Source organism: Miniopterus schreibersii (genome assembly GCF_964146895.1).
Source record: "Miniopterus schreibersii genome assembly, chromosome: 13".
Lineage (NCBI taxonomy): Eukaryota > Metazoa > Chordata > Mammalia > Chiroptera > Miniopteridae > Miniopterus > Miniopterus schreibersii.
The window spans coordinates 55,087,626-55,110,030 of NC_138113.1; the positions used below are offsets into that span (position 1 = coordinate 55,087,626).

At 45.1% G+C, this 22,405-nt stretch overlaps 1 protein-coding gene across 2 annotated transcripts in view; it reads right to left on the reverse strand.

Moving 5' to 3' along the window:
* CRACDL (CRACD like) overlaps positions 1 to 22,405 on the reverse strand; it is a 97,619-nt gene that overhangs the window by 29,310 nt on the left and 45,904 nt on the right. For both annotated transcript variants that reach the window (XM_081156280.1, XM_081156281.1), the window contains 2 exons: positions 4,187 to 4,266; positions 1,882 to 2,047 (listed from right to left, as the gene is read on the reverse strand). In XM_081156280.1, coding sequence (XP_081012406.1) covers positions 1,882 to 2,047; positions 4,187 to 4,256 — 236 coding nt within the window. In that variant the 5' untranslated portion in view covers positions 4,257 to 4,266. The remainder of the gene's footprint in view (positions 1 to 1,881; positions 2,048 to 4,186; positions 4,267 to 22,405) is intronic.

Here is a 22,405-nt window from a genome sequence, read left to right on the forward strand (position 1 = left end):
CCCCCTGAACCCACTGCTCAGTCTCAGAGACACCAGAAGTGGGACAACCAGAGAGTATGTGCCCTGTGATGTGAAGTGACAGTAAGTCTCCGGTACTATCTTGAACCCCAATCTAATTAAATATCTAGATCCATCGAACACTTTACACAAAATTCAGAGAATATAGGAATGAGTTCAGTCACGTCAAGAGAAAGCAAAGCCAGAATGTGGGATATTCTGCAGAGCAATTAACCCTGCTCTTCCAGTCGGTCAATGACATGAAACAAAGAAGGGGAGGGGTTGTTACAGATTAAGAGATTTAAGAGGCAAAACTGCACACAATAAATGGGCGTTAACGGTTCAAGCCCACAGGGTCCCACAGCTTTGTCAGCATTAATGTCTTGGCAGATGGTATTCTTCTGGCCACGGTGATGGGTGAGAAGTTGCTGCAGGGTCTAGGAGACACACACTTGCACTGGCTGAGAGCGCCTTTAAAAAGACCTTGCCTGTCCTCCACGCTGCTCTCTCCAACTGTCACCTGCACTTCCTGAGCCTCATCTCATGCCACCCTCAAGCTCCTTTTCCTAGCATCAAGCCAGCAAACTATTACTAATAAGTGAGGGCCAGGCCCTTGCTAGATGAGGGCACAGTCCCCACCTTCCCATGGGCTCAGTGATAGAGGAGATGGACACGTGGACAGGTCATTTCACCTCCGCTCGCCCCTCCTGCTATGCTCCTGTTCCGTGGCTGGAGGGCCACTCCCAGGCCCGTCTTCCCGACGCCAGGACTGTGTGTTCTAGTCAAGAGCCGTGGGTGGGGTGAGGGTTACAGTTTCCCTGGGGCTGGCCCGGTGAAGATGTTTAATAATTAGCAATGTTATCGTGACAATGTCTTCCCCTCAAGACTTTGGAGCATGCCCTCTAAAACACCTGTGTTCAGCCCGTCCTCTCCATGCTCCACAAGGTGAGTGTGGGCAACGTGCTCACTGCCACCACCAGAAAAAACAAACCCCCAAAACCTTGCATCTTTCCTCTCCAGTCATTTGGTGCCACCAAGTGGTCAGTGTAATTTCTACTCCATTAAACACTGGCGAGGAGACTGGTGAGAAGGAAGGAAGGAGGGCAGGACACCGTCATCACGGGGATGCTGACAGTGGCCCCACCTCAGGGTGGTCTGTTTCCTGATCCCGAGGGTCATTATGCCTCTAAAGAGTTTTATCCTCAAATTAAGGGCTAATGTTGTTTAAAAGAAAACATAAAAGTTGGCACGGCAACAAACCTGTTTTTCTTTTTATTCAAAGATATAACTGCAGGAATAACAGAACATATATATTGTATATTTTGGTGAAACACAAGTTACAAAAACAAGAAGTCTTCCCAAAATTTTCCTACCTATTGAGTCTGTTCTTCCTAACAAACTTTTGGATGATTTTTCTCAGAAGGAACAGCAAAAAGCCTTCCCCCTCCTCTTCTTTCTTGTCTCTGTTTCTCTCAAAATTTTCTTATTAGATTACTCAAAGTTCAAGCTTAAAGAGCTGCATTTCCTGGTATAGCATCCAGGTCCTCAAAAAAATTGTAGGTAAAATTAAATCAGCTCATGTCCCAATCTTGCCACTTTCAGCTGTGGCATACTGGGCAAGTTCTCCCAAATTTCACTAAAGCTTGGTTTGCTTAGTTATGAAACGGTATATCCTACCTCCTGCCCCAGTTATTGTAGAGTTTTAACACATGCACTAATTAGGTATCTAATGATTTCCCCCCAACATTCTCCAGGTATGAAAAGACAGGAAGCACAACTTCTGTGGGAGAGTGAGCCATGGAATTACATAGGAAGAAAGCAGGCTCGGAAATCCAGCAAGTTACCATGACAGTGACACAGAGCAGGATGTGGACAACGACTTACTCCAGCTCATCCTCTGAGTCATAGCCCACTGGCCCCGCCTCGATGGCAATGACCTCACTCTTCTCACTTGGTTTCCAGGCGCTACTTCCTGTGGAGGAAGGCGACTCCTTTCTCTTCTTCTTCCCGAAGAACTTCTTAAACGTTTTGAATTTGGACTTTTTCTTTCCTGTGCAGAAGAAATGCACGTTCAATGTTTTATGTGTGTCAAATAGGACAAGGCCTTTTTAATTGTGTTATCTAAATACTCTATATCTTTAACTTTTAATACATTTGTTCTATGAATTACTGATACAGGTGTACTAAAAATAAACCACTTTGATTACAGATTTCATTTATTTTATTTAACTGTCAATTTTTACTCTCTAACCTTTGACCTTATGTTGGTGTATAGAAAGGCAGGATTATTGTCTTGCTCCAGAACTGAACCTTCTGTGAGATGCCCTCTTTAATTTTAGTAATGCTTTTTGCCTTAAATTTTATTTTGACTGCTATCAAAACAGCTACACCAGCTTCCTTTGGCCCTGTGTTTGCAAAGTACATGTTTTTCTATCCTTTTACCTTCAACTTTTCTGTTTAAGAGAATTAGTTTTAGAAATCCAATCTGATGATCTTTGACTTCTAAGTGGAACAATTAATTCAATTAGTCTACTATGCTCACTGTAATGACTGATATGTTAATAAAAACAAGTGCACCAGCACAGTGGGTTCTGCTGAGTGTTCTCCTCTGGGTTGCAGACTGTCCACTTCTTATGTCCTCACATTGGGGGAAGGGAGTGAGTAGCTCTCTGGCCTCACCTTGCAAGAGCACTAATTCCATTCATGAAGGCTTTACCTTCCAGACTTAATTACCTCCCAAAGTCCCCACCTCCAAATACCACCACAGTTCGGGGGTTAGGATTTTAACCTATGAATTTTGGAGGGACACAAACATTCAGTCCATAACACAAAGTACATCTCTCCATGTTTGTAGGTCTTTGTTGATTTCTTCAAATTATATTTTATATTTTTCAGTACATAGATCCTATGTATATTTTGTTAGACACATACCTAAGTATTCCTTTTATTGGTATGACTGTAAATGGTACTTTTTAAAACTGCAATTTTTAATTGTTTATTGCTAGTATATAAAAATACAACTGATTTTTTTTTTTTTTTTAATATATATTGACCTTGCATAGTACCAATTACTAAACTTGCTTGAGAATTCTAGGAAATTTTTTGATCTTTCCTATAATCATGTCAACTGCAATCAGAGATAGTCTTTCTTCTTTCTATCTGGCTCCCTTTTATTTCTTTCTCATGCCTTATAGCACTGGCTGGGTGCTATAATACTTTTTATAGCTCCCTGTTACTTCCAGATAGTTTCAAACTTTTATTTATTATCTCCAAACATAGCACATATGATTACTTTACAGCACGCATTTGATAATTCTGACACTTGATGCCTCTGTGTGTCTGTTTCTCCTCTTGCTGCTGTGTATTAGTTCAGCACCGTTGCCATAATGAAGTACCGCAAACTGGGGGCTTAAACAACAGAACTGTTATTCTCTCAGCTCCGGAGGCTGCAAGTCTGAAATCAAGGTGTCGTTGGCATGCTTAGTTCCTTCAAAGGGTTGTGATGGAGAAACCTGTTCCACATCTCTCCCCTGACTGTTGGTGGTTTCCTGGCAATCTTTGGTGATCTTTGGCTCGTAGATACCATCACCCTGGTCTCTGACTTCGTCTTCATGTGGTGTTCTCCCTGGGTGTGTGTTTATGTTCCAATTTCCCCTTTCTATAAGGACATTAGTCACAGTAGATTAGGGGCCGCCCTACTGCGGTATGACCTTATCTAGACCAACTACATCTGCAAAGACCCAGTTTCCAAATAGGGTCACATTCTGAGGGGCTGGGGGTTAGGACTTCAATATATGAATTTTGAAGGCACAAATTCAACCCATAACATGTTGAATTTGGGTTCTCATTCATGGTGCCCTGTTGCCTTACATGCCTGGTTATCACTGACACATGTTTGTCACACTACAGAAAGTACTAATTATTACTAATATAGTAACTGGAAGTCTAGATAGAAGGCACCTACCTTTAGAGAAGACTGTTTCCTTTTGCAAGGTACCTGGTGCCACATTCAGTGTAGAAATACTGCTAGCCAAGTTCAAGGCTTGAGAGTCTCTGAATTACCCAACTCATGCAAACTCAAGCTACAAATCCACAGAGCAGTGGACTTACCTTTGGTTCCGTCAGCCCCCCTCCCTGCTCCACAGCCCAATGAGGGCTCTTCCCAGAGCGGGGGAAGCAAGCGCCTTACCTGCACTGTCCTCTCCAAGGCCCTCTGCGGCCTCCCGCAGCTTCAAGTCCATCACCCTTGTGGAAATCATGTCCAGCTCACTAAAACCAGAAGGAGATTCCCGTTAAAGGAACATGTTTAACAGAAGTTAACAGTGAGAAAGATGGTGGCGGAGGTGACTGCTTTTTATCTGCGACCTCGCCTGCCCACACTCCAGCAAAGACAGACTCCAGGCAGAATATGGGGCAGGACAGTCCCAAACCATGTCCACAGCTCAAACTTAGAAACCACAAAGGCATTTATCCAATCGCTGGCCAGAGCAATTTAACAGAAAACAGGTAACTGGAACAAATGCTTCACCAATTTAGTTGCAGAACAGTTGCAGGGATGGGGACTGGTGCATGGCATGGGGAACACAATCAGTAATACGGCGACAGATGGGGAAGGGCCAGGCCAGAGCTGGCGGCGGGGGGGGGAGGGGGCACTTTGTAGCGCACGTGATTTTCTGGACACTCTGCTGTACAGAGTGGTATTGAATGGAAACTGAAACTGAAAAATAAAAAAGATGTCCTTTACCAATTTACGCAATGCAGGCTTGGTTCCTTTCTCTGAAAAAAAGTTTTTCAGAAATTATGTTTTTCTCTTGTTCACTGGAGAAAGTCTGGAGGATACAGAGAATGAAAGCCACCCACAGTCCTACCAACCAAGGAGAGCCACAGTGGATGCTCTCACGTATTTCCTTCCCATATTTTCTCTGTGCAAACTTTTGTGTGCATCTGCAAACACGCCACATTAGGAAGGCTGACTTTCGGATTTTCTTGCTAATTCTTCCTAAGTGTTACTGTGATGGCTACATAGTAAGTTGATAGAAAGCCACACCATCCCTGCTTTATATCCGATTTCTTCTCTGAACTTTTCACTAAGAAAAATTTCAAACAGATACAAAAGTACAAAGAATATATAATGAACTTAACATATGGTTGCTGTAGTTTCATCTTTACGCCTTCTTCCCCTCTAACTGCCACTAGGTTATTTCAAAGCAAAGCATCCCAGATATTATCATCAGGTCATCCACATGTCCTCGACTTCTTCCTAAATAAAACGTCTCTGACTCTTCATGGCAATCACATGAATGATCACGGGTCGGTACTCCTGCTGCAGAACACTGAGCTCACTGGGGCCCTGCCTCCCACCGCTGACTTTTAAGTGGTCCACGCATACTAACTCACCATTTATTTGGAAAGCTAGTTCTTATTGGCAGTTACTATGCCTCCTCACACTTAAACAGGGGGCCCAATCGTTTAATTAGCCGATTAACATTTACCACTTGTGCACAACACGTAATGGGAAACAACAGGAGAAAAACAAAGAAACTATTAAACAGGGGAAAGGAGTCCCAGGTCTGTGCCAGGGCTGGGTCTCATATTTAGGTTCCCTTTAATATTTATGTCAAAACGTCCATCTCCCCACCAGCCGCTTCCTTAATAGTGAACAAAGCTTCATCAGCTTCACTTCTCAACTTTCATGCAACTTGGCTTCATAAAAATGTCTGGTAAACAGAATAAAGGGGGAAAACCCCACATAATCACCTCAATTGATGCAGAAAACCATCTGACAACATTCAACACCCTTTCATGATAAAAACACTAAGATAAAACTAGGCAGAGAAGGAAAGTACCTCAACATAATAAAGGCCATATACTAAAAGCCCACAGTTATTATCATACTCAACAGTGAAAAACTAAAAGCTTTTCCCCTAAGATGAGGAACACGACAAGGGAGCTCACTCTCACCACTGTTACTCAACAGAGTGCTGGAACTCCCAGTCAGAGCAGTCAGTCCAGAAAAGGGAACGAAAGGCATCCACATGAAAGGAAAGAAGCAAAACGATCTCTGTTCACAGGTGACATGATTTTATACATAGAAAATCCTAAAGATTCCCCCCACTCTGGACAAAAAACTATTAGAACAAAAAATGAATTCAGCCAAGTTGCAGGACACAAAATGAACATACAAAAATGGGTTGTATTTCTATATACTAACAATGAACAATCTGAAAAGGTACTTAACAATTCCATTTACAATGGCATCAAAACAGAATAAAATACTTAGTAATAAACTTAACCATGAAAACTATAAAATGCTGCTGAAAGAAATAAAAATGACACAAGGAAATAGAAAGACATCCCATGTTCATGTATTGAAAGACTTAATATTGTTATGATGTCCATACTGCTCACAGCAATCTACAGAGTTAGGGCAATCCTATCAAAAATCCCTGATCCATAGTATCCTGCTGCCCAGTGACATTATGGGGGAAGGGAGAAGCTACCAGGACATTTGAAGGAAGAGGCTAGAGAAGGGAAAGCAGAAAATTATAAGGAGCAAATAAGAGAGTGAAATGGTCAGGACTGGTTAAGAGTCACCAGCCATGAGCCTGAGTAGACCCTCTACAGTTGCCTCTGAGCTGAGAAGTAGGAGTGCCAGAGCTTTCTGCTGCTTGAACTTGAAGTTAGTCATACCTGCAATGACTTACCCAGCACGTATACAACATCTGAAGTATCTCAATCCCCAAGAACTTTCAGTTTTCCCATTTTGGAATTGATTCCATACATTATAGCAGGTAGGTTTACTAACTGGCCCAAAGTAGTGAAGTAGAGACACTACCCTATGTCCTCATGCTGTACACAGGCTGGTACATGCACTATGTTGACTGCATGACCTCATGCCATACACAGGTTGGTACAGGTACTATGTTGACTGCACACTCAGCATGGGCAGGCACCTTCAAGGCCTGGGATATAGTGATGGATGAGACCAACGTAGTCCCTGCCACTTGCAGGTAGTGACCCAGTGAAGGGACAGTCCTGAGCTGTCCCCAGAGAGGCCTAAAGGAAGCTAGGACATCCAAAGGACATAAATCTCCCACTGAAATGGCTCTGTTTGTCTAGCAGACCCTGTCCAGGGTGAGCCCAGGGCCCAAAGCCTGACAGTCCCAGGAGACCAGACACTGGGTCTGACAGAGCATCTGGGTCTGAGGGAAGGGGTTTACGGATGCCTTAATATGGCACCTAACACTCCTGAGACATCATGGCATTAATTTCAAAATGTCCAGTCACCTCTGGCCATTTTAATCCAATGCTCCTTGCTGGGAAGTGCTGAGAACGTGGAGGTATATGTGAGCGTGTGTGTAATAGCCCTGTGGGTGGGTGCGAAGGGCGCCCCACCCGCAGAGTGTGGAGTAAAACAGAAGCTGGCACTTACTCCTCCTGGGCTGGATGGTGTGGGGATACAGCCTCCTCCTGCAGAGGGCTGAGGAGTTGGTGGGAGGATGGGAGGCCCTCGAGGCGGCCCAGCCTTCAACTTGCTGTAGGCATGTCCTGCTGGGGCCTGGATGCAGAGAGCACAGTCAGATGCCCAGGGGCTAAAGATTCACACACGGAGACAAAGCCACTCCGTAGATGAAGGGACGACAAACCTGGGAGGGTTTAAAACCTGCTTGTGTTTTATGTTCCAAACATCTTCACACTAGCAAGAGTGCAACTGGGTGCAGAGGCAAGGGACCAAGACTTGGAAGTCAGGCTGCACTGAGGTTGAATCCTCAGCCTATCGTTGAGCCTCAGTTTCCTCAACAACAAAATAGGGAAAATAACCCTTAACCTACCTGAAACGGAGACACAGCACAGACAAGGACAGTGGGTGGCTTCCGCAGCTTTTTCCTCATCATGTGCTCACATATCTGCATAGGTGCAGATGGGAACACGCACCTGTCACGCCTGGCAGCAGATGAGTGTCCGTCTGTTTCATGAAGACACAGTGTCCTATGCAAATGACTCACTTTAGAGCCACCATGATCAGCCAAAGATCAAGACGCCTGGATCTGCAGATGAGCCCTGAGCTTCCCCAGGCCCTGCAGTCCAATGGCAGCGAGTGAAACTGCAGCCAAGTAATGAATGAAAACATCCCAGGCCACGGGGGAGGGGGCAGTGGGCCCTCTAAGACTGGAGTGAGCAGATGGAGGCCCGTCCCCTTCACTTGGACACTCCAGGTGGAAACTCTCTGCTGCTGTTACAGTGGATGTCTTCTCTGTGGGGCCCAATAACCTGTCCTCCTGAACACACATTCCCCCACCCCAATAACCTTCAAGGAAAATCCAGAAGAAAAACCATAATCAGAAAGCCATGTGGCAAATGCCCACTATCTCCCAGCAACCCTTTCCTTCTCACTGGAACTCAAAGTTCAAGTCAGGCCGCCCCGCCGCCCCCTCCACTAGCTGCTGCCCCCCCCTCCCACCCCTGTAGTTCTGACAGCTCAAGTTCAGGTACAGAAAAACGTAGTCTTTAAATCTGGACCTGAGGTGCCTCTTCAGGGGTTCTAATTAACTCGAAAGGGTGCTGAGCCTGCAGCGCCCTGCGTAGTTCACAGCACTCATCAGTGTGTATCTGACGCCTACAGAACCCAGGAGAGACCTTCCTCCAAAGGAGGCTCTCCGTGGGGGCTGTCCCACTCCCTCTCCCCAGACCCTCACTGTAACCACAGGCTTCTTCCAAGCCTACGGCAGAATGCCATCATTAACTGCAGCCCATATTGAAAAATTCTACAAAAGTTTATTCATGTGAGGAACAAGAATAGGTTTTAATATGGTATTTTGAAGGTTTCAATCTATGTTTATCTACACAATGCAAAAAACATCCGCAACCTGATTATACCTCTGAGCATGTGCTAATGCATGAAAGCCTTGGTGTTCACCCCTTTGGACCAGCTAACTCCACACCCCCCTGCAGGCATGCTCACATCCCTGTGGGGCTTTTCCTCGGCCCCTGTACCTTTCTTCACAATGCTCACCCAAGCTGCCAGCAAGGGCTTGTTTGCGAGGTGTCTGCCTAACCACCCCCTCCCTTCTGACTGTGTGCTTGGTGGGGCGAGCTATATGCCTGTCACATCCATTGCTCTCATATCAGCACCAAGGACAGTGCCTGAAGCACAGTACTGAGCACAAGACAGCTGACAGAGCTTCAGGGGCTTCTGCAGATGATGGAGATGATGGATACAGGTACAACTAGAACAAAGAACAGCAGTAAAGTCATCGAGTGGGTTCTAGAAATGGATCTAGTTTTGCAACCCAATTTAAGACTGAGCAAGTCCTCTAGGATATTAGTGATACCTGACTTGTAAGAAGTAAATAATCCTTACTGTGACCCTTTTCAGTTATGTGGGAACTGAAAAAAACACACCTCTATTTTCTTTACTGGGGCACAGGAGTGACGGCATTTCAACCCGCGTTTTCCAGTGCCTAAGGCTGCTGGACGTCGAGTGCCCATGCCCTGGAGAATGCTGATGTCACCCACCTGTGTGGCTGTACCTGCGATTCCGAAGGTGTGATAAAATTAAAATGAAGTAACTTTCAAGATTAATAGCAAATGATCACAGATCCATAAATGCAGGGGTTTTTTGTTTGTTTAAAAGCAAATCAAAACAAATCTAAATACCAGTGTTTGTGTGCCAAATCACCTGAAGAGCCTGGCATCCATTCCAGACACCTAACTTAAACTATCATTTAATCACTGGAGTCTCACTTTTCAATGTTTCTAAAAACGAGGTAACTGAGAGAGCCTCCAGGGTCTCAGGACCAGCTCTTCTTCCTAGAGGGAGCTCTTTGGGGGCAAGGGCTCTACCTTGTCCGTCTGTGCATGGGGCTCAGTGTCTGGCCATAAAAGGTGCCTAGCACACATTTACAGAATGAATGAACAAACAGGTTTGCCACGTAACACACTTGTCCTTGAGCTTCAAAAGTGATGAGCCTAATGACCATTCTTTGACCTCTACAACCATTCAGACTCCGTTTAATGCATGTGTTCGAGCGTGCATGGTGGTGTGTGTATTTGGGTGGGTGGCAGGTGGGAAAGGGAGATGTCACCTTCCCGAAAATGGGACAATAACTAAACTCATATCCTTTAGGACTGCAGACCATTCCTGGCATCCTAACTTTGGCAACTGCTCTTTTGTTCTCTTCAACCCCCCTGAAGACATAATCTGCCTCTAAATTCACACACCGGCCCCACTCCAGGAACGCACGTGTTTACAATGGCCTGGGCAGCATCAGACCCCCACCACTCCCCAGCTGCTGGCTGAACAATGTCTGCGTCTCCCGCCTATGTCCCTGAAGGCTACCTGAATATTAGCATCCAGCCCAATAGCCTGTCTTTCTGTCTTTACAAAAAGCCTGTCACTAAGCTCCTGGGGCAAAACTATTCTCCAGAACACAAAATAAGAGGTAGAAGGAGAGGCCATGGCAGAGAAAACAAAACACGCTGCAGAGCACAGTCAACCCCGGAGAGCAGGGCCGAGGCCGCGGTGGCCTAGAGTGTAACCCCAACGCCCCAAACATGAGGATGCGATGCCGCAGAGAAGTAAATACGCATGTCAAAAATCACAGCAGGATATGCCAGATCCAGGACATTATAGGAAGGCAGCTTTGTGGGGCAGAATATTTAAAATACACTTGCTGATAGAAATACTTGTTAAATCTATAATAACCAAGTCAATAAGTATTAGTATCCTGACTATGGTTTTTGAATACAAGCTCATCTAACCTCAGAGAGCTGTGGAAAGGCCAACCTGAGGACGTGACCTAGTTAGGAAAGACGAAGTAAAGACCCTTTCATCTGGTGTCCTTCCACTTCCCTTGCCAACACTCCTCCGTCCGTCTTCTGTCCTGGCAGGGTCCTGCATCTATCCTGTGTCACTTTCTCCAGGGTCTCTGCACTCACCAACTTTCAGGTCAGTGATGGCAAGGTTATTATCCTGCCAGGGGTGGCTGCTAATCCATTAAGAAACTATAATAATTATTAACATATATGCAAATAGCCAGAATTGGCAAACTCCAAGAGACAGAAAGTAGGTCAGTGTTTGCCTAGGGTTGGGGAGTGGGCTGCTAGGGGAAGGGAGGTGGAATAGGCAGTGGCTGCTAATGGCCACAGTGTTTCTTCGGGGTAGATGAATGTGTCCTAAAATTAGATTACGTTCATAGTTGCACAACTCTGTAAATATAGTAAAACTTACTGACTATACACTTTAAACAGATGAACTTTAAGGTATGAAATTATACGTCAACGTCAATAAGCTACTGGAAAAAAACGTGTTAAAAGAAAAAAGGTGAAATAAAGACATTTTTGGAAAAGAAGACATGATACAGTGTGTCTCTAGCAATCTCACACTAGAACACACACTAGAGGAGGGCGGGGACGATCTCAGATGGAAGTTTGGAGACACAGGTAGGAATGGAAAGCAGCAGACATGCGGGTAAAGATAAACATGGACGAGCGAGTAGGCATCTGGGCTCCAGCCAGAGGCCCTGTGCACAACCGGCATAAACATGTGCCTTGGCCCTGCTCTCCCTTCCCCCACAGCATTCCACTGCCTTCTAGCCAGGGCCTGTGCAGATGCTGTTCCCTCTGCTTGAACATGCTCTTCCCTGCCCTCACGCTCCACTTTCATCCTTTAGATAGCAGCTTCAATTCCACTTCCCAGAGAAGATGGCTATGCCCTCCAGAATGAGCCAGGGCTCCCACAATGCACTGTGAGAACCCCTGCTCCTTTTGTTCACTGCACTTACCAGTTTTAATCCTCTCAATGTTTGCATGATTTTGGTCCAGTTCCCCTTTTTAGATTTAAGGCTGCTTACATTCCCTATACATTTAATCAATTTTTCCTTTTTTGGAAAAAAAGAAGAAAATAAACGGTGACTTAACTATTGTTCCATAGTGAGTCACACCAGGATCTGCCTGTACCTTTTTTAGAGAAATACGTTTTCCATTACTGAGGCAAATGGAATGTGTAATGTTTGCAAAATTCCTGTGAGAATGAGTCCCCTGCTCAAAAGTTGTGCCCGCATACTGCCTCATGGTAGGCATTACTTTCCTCGAGAGCAGAGGACCTGGCTACTACACCTGACCCTAACAGGGGGTGTCAAGACTGGACCTCCCCATGGCCAACCACTTCTCTTCAAAGGTGCCAGAGGACCTCCTGCCCCTTGACACAGAAACCTAGATGTGTGCGCACCTCTGTCTACCTTTCAGAAAAGACAGGGAAGAGAAAGGGACAGAAAGGGACATATGGGAGGAAAGAAAGCAAAGAAACGTCATAAGCAAAGGGCTGAAATCAGAGAACTCAGATGCTGAGTCCTAGGGCTCTGAGCAAGAAGGGAGAGTAAAGGAACCCAGTGGGTGGTCAGTTGGGACATTTCCTAAAGTCCTGTAATATTTATTGGAGAGTGAGTCATCCCCTATCTTGCTAAGTATATAAAACTTAAAACTAAGTGCTTAAGGACAGGGAACATGGACCAGCACGGTCCTGCCACACAAGAGGTGCTCAATAAATACTGTTGAGTAAATGAATGAACTAACGAATGAACCAAAGGCACTTATAACACTTGCTAGACAAAAGAATCACCTTGTAATAAAAATGACACAGCACAACGACCCAATCATAGTTCCCAAGGCCACCTAGCACTCCACTGTCTTGAGGACAGACTTCCTCTCAAATCCATACTTAGCTAAACTATGTCACATTTCTCTAGCCTGAGTTTCTCTTATCCATTGCTCTCCTATAGATGTCACCTCTCTATAACCCCGCAGAGCTAAAGTTCAATGGCCTTTGGGAGCAAAGGCGTATGGAAGCAGGGGAGGTCCCTGCACCAGATGCCTTGTTCTTGTCCTTACGCTACCCTGTGGCCACGGGACAGTGAGGACAGCCAGAGAGAGCAAGTCAGTGGGCCCGACTCACTCGGATGTTTCTCTGCAAAGAAACAGAGCCTCATTCAAACAAACTCAGTCATCAGCAAGATAAATGGCAGGGCTTATAAGCACATAATAGTACCTTATGTGAGATAAACAGTTGATTTTCTTCTTTGTGAATGGGCACATTGGTAAGTTACTGAGCCAGGAATGCAGAGAGCTGCCAGATGCAGCATATAAACACACACACATGCACACGAGGACTTGTGTTCCAACAGGTAACCTAAGTTTACATGGATACTGCTCAATAAAACGCATGTGTCAGGCTGTAATGCATGCCGGCTCGCTCAGGAGCAACCTGTTCTCATTCATCCAGGAGTGAATGTGTTCATGCGAGATTTGAAAAGCATCAGTTTAGACATTTACAGGTTATTAAAATTAAAAAAAAATCTATGAGAGACTTACAAAACCATCATTTCAAGATAGGTAAGCATAAGAACGTCAAACTTCGTGATCTTAATTTAGAAATTGTATTTGCATAATTCTTGGGAAAATATAAATTCATTCTAATGCTGGGGGTGTCATGCCAAAATGTGATCTAACTTGGAGACTTTCAGTCTCGGCATGAGAGCTGTGCCCTGTGCAGATGGCTGCACATGCACGTGACACGGGACAACTGAGTGGGGCAGAGGGAAGCCCACTAGGGCGGGTTTATTGTGAACATCATCAGTTTGTTGAGGTAATAAACACCTTTTTTTATGCATGTATACTGAAAACAAAACCATACAGAAAGTTCTTAAGGCTTCGTTTATCTGCGATGCTCCATACATGATTGGCAGCTCTGCAGCACAGCAGATGCAGAGTTGAGGTTTCTTTAGTAGGAAGTCATGTTGCAAGCCTATTCATAAGATGACATGACACCACCACTCTATTCTGACCCATTAGAAATAGGCAGGATCAGAAAATGAGGTTGAATAATTACCAGAAACATTTTTTATGAAACAGTATCAATGAGAAGGATGTCCATGCACAGGGCTTCCCACAGTACAAAGGCCTGTGTGCACAGGGATCCCTAAGTTGTTGGGCTACTGTCCCTATGTAACAAAAGAAAGTGAGGATGGCATCTGGGGACTGTCTGCCCCACGTCCTCAAGCATCCCCCACACTGCCAGGACATGTGTTGCCGCAGATGCAACATCAGTTTCCCAAGACCGTCCACCCAGGAGCCAAATGATGTGCAGACGTGACAATCACGTGGATCAACAGAGGCCGCCACACTGGGAATTTTCCTTCTGGTGTATGAGACATGCAATCTGTTTATACTGAGCAAATGGATTTAAGTCACACCATAGCTCTACTTCCCTCTGTACTATCGTCACAGAAACAAAATGCACTGAGAGCCAAACCCCTCCAAGGGATGAAGTCCCCTGCAGCATGGAGAGATGGCTCTGTGCAGAATCACTGGCTTCTCCTGCAGGAGCTCGGCAGGTCCTCTCCCACAACCCAGGCTGTCAGTTCAGAACAAGTCCTTTGGTGCTGATCTTCAGCAACAGAAATCATTCTAATGGCCTTTAACTCTGACCTCTGCTGTCTCCCCTCCACCCAAGTATATAGACTGTGCCTGTGGACCCAAGCTATAGGCATGAGATACTGAGTAAAATGCTCTCTTCCCCAATTCTCTTCCCCTCTTCTCCCTTCCCTTCATTTCCTCCCCTCCCACCCCCACCCCCACTCTCTGCTCACCCCCCCTTCAATATATGCGTGTGTCACAAAGAAAACAAAGAAAATCATTATTTTATTCCAGAATTCACACAATTCAAGGAAATAAAATAATGACTGTAAGGAAGGAGGCCATAAACATAGTGGAACACAGGACAATAGATGCTGAGTCTCCTCTGTGCCCCAGGGGGTGGCGGGGGTGGTGGGGGTGGCATGGCCCCCTCTCATCCTCCCACCACCTTCCTGAAAGTGGGGCAAGCCTCTGGCACTTTCAATCTCAGGGAACTTACTGCAGGGAGAAGAGAGGGCCTTCCCTGTCCTCCCCAAAGTGGCTTAGGGTGCTTGGGACATGAGAGGGTGCTGATCAGGGGCCCTGGTCCCCGTCTCCCCATCAAGCAGCTCCCCTGGGCCTGCCAGGATCCACGAGCCCCCAGCAGGTGTGCAGCATGTGGGCAAAGCTGCCTAAGAAGCACATGCACTTCCTTTACCCCAAGCTGGCAAAGGGAGATGGTCAGGTGGGCTGCATCCCCATCTGAGTTGGGCTGATCCCAGAAAGAAAGAAGATTAGTGCTGAGAATGTTCCAGATTCTGAGCCAAAACAGCCAGGTCCTGTGGGCCCTCTCAGTCCCTGACCAAGAACACATGCATGTCTGTCCTGCCCTCCCTGGTATGTGCACCTGTGACCTGGAGAGTGCACAGTGCTATGGGGACAGGTGTCTGCCCTGCACATTTGCACCTTAGCTCCAGCTTTCTTATTATTTGTTGTTAAAGGCCCATCATGTTACCTCGGGGCTTCCATGTTCTGTGAACTGCTTTCCTGGGACCTCCCAACTGCTCTTTTTAGCACCTGCTTACCCCCTCCCTGTGCAGTGCCTGGGTCTCCAGCACTCCCTGCCTGAGACCACCGGCAGGTGCACAGACCCTACCTCCTGGATGGAAACCAACACCTGGCTTGCCCAGGCTCCCAGCCTCTCTCTGGTGACACCCTCTCTGATTACCTGCAGCTGCGCCTTCAAAAGAAGAGACTCCTGGGACCCGTCATTGCGCCCCACCTGACAGGAGTTGGGCCCAAGTCTAAAGGCTGAGAACCAGGACCGTGGGCAGCTTCCAGGCCTCGCCCCGAGGGCTGACAGAGGGCTCTAGATGGCAGGTGTGAGTCTGCATTACTGAAACCTAGGACCGGGCAGGCGAAAAGGAGGAATTCTGAGGATGGTTCTACAAAAGGCCCAGTTGTTCTTCTGTTTTCCAAAATGCATCTAGACAAAGTTCTAGTCAAATGGTTTGTAATTTAAATAACAAAGCAGAGCCAATATATTTGATGCTGATGAGTCTCAAGGCCTGCCTCTCTGCACACAGGAGCAGGCTGCTAACCGCTCAGCCTTCTCCCAGGAGAGGGGCCACCAGCTGGTGGGGTGACTTCCCTTGTCTCTGGTGGTTGACCTCCCCTATCTCTTGTTGGACAGTTCAGGGGCCCACATGGCAGAATAAATGATTCAAGGGGCAGAGAAGGGCCTTAGAGCTGAGTGTAAGGAGTGGTACCAGCCAGCAGCACTCTTTCCCCAGAGTCTTGAGCCCGCCAAAGCCAACAAGACCCGCAGTGCCCCCTGCTGGAGGCCACCTCAGTTGGCTGCACTGAGCTTGGAGCCTGCTCTGCCACTTGCTGTGGCCTGCCCTGCTCCAGGCCTTTGACATGCCCCCGCAGGAGCCTGGCCAGTGTTCAAGCCAGCCTGGCATCCAGAATGGTGCCCAGCACTGGAGACCCCATGACCCAACAAGACAGCACTCTTCAGGTGGACACAAGCACCGCAAGTGCTGCAGTGCATCTTAGGGTTGCACTGCTGAGTGCCCTGGGGCACAGAGGTACACACCAAGGAGCAGGGGAGGCAGGAGGAGCAGGGACAGCAGGATGGCTCCAGGCTTGGCCCAGCCGCTCATCACGCATGCCTGCCTGCTCCCTGCCCCTCTGCCACCTCCCAGCATGCTCTCACAGACAGCAAGTACCGCTCACATTTCTGCTCAATTTTAAGAAAAATGACCAGGAATTTCTTTTCTTTGATGCTTTCTTTGCCCTTGGGACATGTGAGAACCAAACTAAAGGGCCAATATCATCTGGGAGCATTCCTATCTTAATACAACTTGTAAACTGCAACAGAAAATCTTCTATGCAAGAAAATCAAAGCCCTTTGAAACAGGACCTTCTCAGCGCCCTGGGCTCATTTTATACCGAGGAAAGAGAATGAAGCAGGTCCCAGGTCCCAAGGGTTTATATTCTCTCCTTTGACGCTCACCACCACCTCTGAATTAAATGTTTCACCTCGATTTTTCAGGTGGGAAAAACAGAATCAGAGCAGTTAAGCAACCAGTCCAAGATCTCTGAGCCAGCAAGTGGAAAATCTGACACTCAATCAGGGCCTGTGCCTTACCCAAGTGTGCACTCCTCCCCTCAGGGGCAGCTGCCTCCTAAGAAGCCAAAAGTTCAAGTGACGGGGTCAAGTTACATCCTCTTAGGCTGGCAAAAGGGCAGCAAGTACCCAAAGCTTTCAAAACCCTTGCTGGCCCAGTAACCGTATTTTTGGGAATTTGTTCTCAGGAGAGCATCCAGGATCCCTCTAACAGCACCTGGACACTTGGCGCATGAACAGGAGACAAACAGGAGAGTGGCTATGGTGTTGGGACACAGCCACGCGAGGGAAAGTTATGTAGTCACTAAAAATCCTGACACAGAGAATGCCCACATACTGCAAAGGGGAAGCTGGCTGCAGCAGGGCTTCTAGGAGTGCGTGTGCACACCCCTCACCTCAAGAATTTGCTAGACAACAACGCTGCTCCAGGGTCTGTGGTGGGGCCTGGGTTCCTGCATTTCTAACAAGTTCTTGAGCGATGCCAATGATGTTGCCCACGGACTCTCCTTTGATGAGCATCATGCTATAAAACCATACTTTTGTCTGTGTCTAGGGGTTATTTGCTTAATCCCTTCACATTTTTCATCCAGTCCCCTCCCGAATCTCCTCCCCTCTGACAGCTGTCAGTGTGTTCTCTGTATCTATGAGTCTGTTACTATTTTGTTGGTTACTTTATTTTGTTCATTGGATTCCACATAAATGTGAAACCATATGGTACTTATGTCTCTGACTGGCTTATTTCACTTCGCATAATACTCTCCAGATCCATCCTTGCTTTCACAGATGGTAAGATTTCCATTTTTTTTCATGGCCATGTAGCATTCCATTGTATAAATGCTCCACAGCTTTTTATCCGCTCATCCACTGATGGAGACTTGGGCTGCTTCTAAATCTTGACTATTGTAAATAATGCAGCAATGAACATAGATGTGCATATATTCTTTTGAATTAGTGTTTCAGGTTTCCTCGGATAAATTCACAGAAGTGGAACTGCTGGGTCATAAGGCAGTTCTACTTTTAATTTTTTGAGGTAACTCCATACTGTTCTGCAGAGTGGCTGTACCAGTCTGCATCCCCACCAGCAGTGCACGAGGGCTTCCTTTTCTCCACACTCTCGCCAATACTTGTTTGTTGATTTATTCATGGCAGACATTCTGACAGGTGTGAGGCGATATCTCATTATGGTTTTAATTTGCATTTCTCTGATGATTAGTGATGTTGAGCATCTTTTCATATGTCTATTGGCATCTGTATGTCTTCTTCGGAGAAGTGTCTATTCAGGTCCTTTACCCATTTTTCAATTGGATTTTTGTTTTGGTGTTGAGTTTTATGAGTTCTTTATAAATTTTAGATATTAACCCCTTATCAGATGTATCATTGGCGAATACATTCTCCCATTCAGTGGGTTGTCTTTTCATTTGCTAATGGTATCCTTTGCTGTGCAAAAACTCTTTAGTTTGATGTAGTCCCATTTATTTATTTTGTCTTTTGATTCCCTTGCCTAAGAAGATATATCAGAAAAAATATTGCTATGATGCCCGGCCGGGAGTGGCTCAGCGGTTGAGAGTCGACCTAGGATCCAGGCGATCGGGGTTTCATTCCCGGTCAGGGCACATGCCAGGGTTGCGGGCTTGATCAATGACTCTCTCATCGATGTTTCTCTCTCTCTCTCCCTCTCCTTTCCTTTCTCTGAAATCAATAAAGATATACTTAAAAAAAAGAAAAAGAAAAAATACTGCTATGAGAAATGTCTGAGATTTTACTGCCAATGTTTTCTTCCAGGATTTTTATACTTTTACTTCCTCCTTTCCAATTTGGATGCCTTTTATTTCTTCTTTTTGTCTGATCTCCATGGCAAGGACTTCCAGTAGTATGTTGAATAACAGTGGTGAAAGTGGACACCCCTGTCTTGTTCCCGATCTTAAGTGAAATGCTTGTAGTTTTTGCCCATTGAGTATGATGTTGTCTGTGGGTTTGTTATATATGGCCTTTATGTCGAGGTATGTTCCCTCTAGTCCCACTTGGCTGATTTGTCATAAATGGGTGCTGGATTTTATCAAATGGCTTTTTCTGTATCTGTTGATATGACTGTGGTTTTTAATCCTTCATGTTGTTTATGTGATGTGTCAGTTTGTTGATTTACAAATATTGTACCAACCTTGCATCCCCGGAATAAATTCCACTTGATCATGCTGTATGATCATATATTGCTCGATCTGGTTTGCTAAAATTTTGTTGAGGATTTTAGCATCTGTGTTCATCAGGGATATAGGCCTATAATTTTCTTTCTCTATAGTGCCTTTTCTGTTTTGGGGATTAGGATAATGCTGGCCGCATAAAATGAGCTTGGGAGTCTTCCCTCCTCTTGAATGTTTTGGAATAGTTTGAGAATAGGTGTTAGTTCTTTGAATGTTTGGTAAAATTCACCTGTGAAGCCCTCTGGTCCACGACTTTTGTTTGCTGGGAGATTTTGGTTTTTTAAAATTACTGCTTCAATTACATCAGTTGTAATCTGTCCATTCAAATTTTCTGATTCTTCCTGATTCAGTTTTGGAAGATTATTTCTAGGAATTTATCCATTTTGCCCAAATTTTCCAATTTGTTGACATATAGTTGTTCATAATATTTCCTTACCATCCTTTGTATTTCTGTGGAGTCAGTTGTTACTTCTCCTGTTTCATTTCCGATTTAATTTACTTGGATCCTCTCTCTTTTTTTCTTGATAAGTCTGGTTAAATGTTTGTCAGTCTTGTTTATCTTTTCAAAGATCCAGCTTTTGGTTTCACTGATCTTTTGTATTGTTATTTTAAACTCTGTTTCATTTATTTCTGCTCTCATATTATTTCCTTCCTTCTACTCACTTTGGACTTTGTTTGTTGTTCTTTTCCAAGTTACTTTATGTGTAAAATTAGATTTATTAGAGATTTTTTCTTGTTTCTTGAGATAGGCCTGTAATGCTATGAATTTTCCTCTTAGGACTGCTTCAGCTGTGTCCCATAGTTTTTGGGTTGTTGTGTTCTCCTTTTCATTTGTTTCAAGGTATGTTTTGATTTCTTCTCTGATTTCATTGCTACCCCATTCATTGTTTAGTAATATATTATTTAGCCTCCATATCTTTTTGTGTTTTTCCATTTTTTTCCTGTGATTGATTTCTAGTTTTGTATCATTATGGTCAGAGAAGATGCTTGATATGATTTCAATCTTATTAAATTTATTGGGACTTGTTTTGTGTCCTAACGTCATCTATTCTAGAAAATGTTCCATGTGCACTTGGAAAGAATGCTTATTCTGCTGCTTTGGGGTGGAAAGCTCCAAAGATATCAATTAAATCCATCTGATCTAGTGTGTCATTTATGGTAGCTGTTTCCTTATTTATTTTCTGTCTGAAAGGTCTATCTATTGATGTCAATGGGGTGTGAAAGTCCTCTACTATGACTGTATTACTGTCAATCTCTCCCTTTATGTCCATCAAGATTTACTTTACATATTTAGGTGCTCCTATGCTGGGTGCATAAATGTTTACAAGGGTTATATCCTCTTGTTGGATTGTTCCCTTTACCATTATATTGTCCATCTTTGTCTCTTACTATAGCCTTTGTTTTAAAGTCTATTTTGTCAGATGTAAGTATTGCTACCCCAGCTTTTTTCCCTTTTTCCATTTGCATGAAATATCTTTTCCCTTCCCTTTACTTTTAGTCTGTGTGTATCTTTTGTCCTGAGGTGGGTCTCTTGTAGAAAGCATATATATGGATCCTGTTTTCTTATCCATTCATATCCACACGTAGTTACCCTTTGTCTTTTGGTTGTAGCATTTAAGCCATTTACATTTAAAGTGATTATTGATAGGTACATATTTATTGCCATTTTACTTTTTTAACTATGTTCCTCTGTTTCTTCTTCTCCTCCTTTTTCTTCTCTAGAAGGTCCTTTATGAACTCCTTTAGCTTTGTCTTGTCTAGGAAGCTCTCTATTTTTCCTTCAATTTTAAATGATAGCTTTACTGTGTAGAGCAGTCTTGGTTATAGCCATCACCCCACCTTTAGAGGTGGTAGAGATGCTGGTGTTTTCTACAAAGACTCATCCTGTCTACTCTTTAGTGCTGCTTACAATGGGGGTCACTGACTCATACCCTCTGCTTATTAAGGCAACTGGCCCTCAGCCCATCTGGGAGGATGTCAAAGTATCTTCCCCATAATAACTCCACTCTGGCTCCCCAGGACTGGCTAGATGCTTTGTTCTTCATCTCAATCCCACCAGGGGCCCACATACTACGGGGCAAACATGGTTTGCACAATCAAATCACATAGGCATGAACACTAGCAACCTCGTTCCCCAGAATGCTTTTCCCTCTGCACAGCTGCCTAAGTTATGTATCTCACTGTCAGGAGTGGGCATGGTCCCCAGTGCACTTACAGCACAAGTCACAGGAGAGAGAGTGGTCCAGTCCCTTACTCAGCAGATGCGGACAGAGGCACAAATAGACTCAGCTGCTAGTTAGTGGCAAAGGCACAACTAGACACCTGGCCTTCAAACTCCTAGTTCTTTGCTCTTCCTCACATAAGACCCAATTCCACCATGCAGCCCATCAATATAATCACTACTGGCTTTCCCATCTCAGACACTGTGCTCCTCAGATGATACAGCGATGTGTGTCAACTGCTACGTACATGGTCCCTATAACCTCGGACAGAAAGAAGAGGAGAGGGTCTCAGCAAATAGGGAGAAAGCACGAGAGAACACTGCATGTCTGGGAGAGTGGGCTGCAATCCCAACATTCTCTGAGCTGGCTGGCACTGGGCAGAACTGCCCTCCAGGACGGTGCAGCCTAACACAGATATAAATTATTCAACATGGAGCATCGAGAATCACTGGGAAATGACACGCTGCAGGAGACTGGACTGTGGCATTGAGGACAGAAACAAACAGGCGTCACACAGAGCAAGTATCTGCATTTATGAAAAAAATAAACACGACAGGAACCAGGCAACTAACGCAATTAAACATTCACCCCTGGTAGGTTGGCACTTTGGAGACCTGGTTACAGAGAGGATGCAGTTACCCAGGATTTGCCTCCGTGGGCACGCACAACTCCATCTGTCATTACACAAATGTAGCCTGCCTGCTTTGGTCACTTCTCAGCTTCTCCGTCAGCCAGCTTGACCCTGTGAAGCACAAGCCCGCACACTGCCTTCCTGTACTTGAAAGTAAAAGCCAGGTGCTCCAGTGATGTGCCTGACTTAGGAGAATATTCAGGTTTGGAGCTGGATGTAAAAATATGAGGAAATTACGAAATACTGAAAACAAATTCTGTTTGTACTTGTTTGCCTTGTTTTTTTTTTTTTTAACTGAGTAAAAAAACAGGTATTATTTTAATTCCTTTACAGG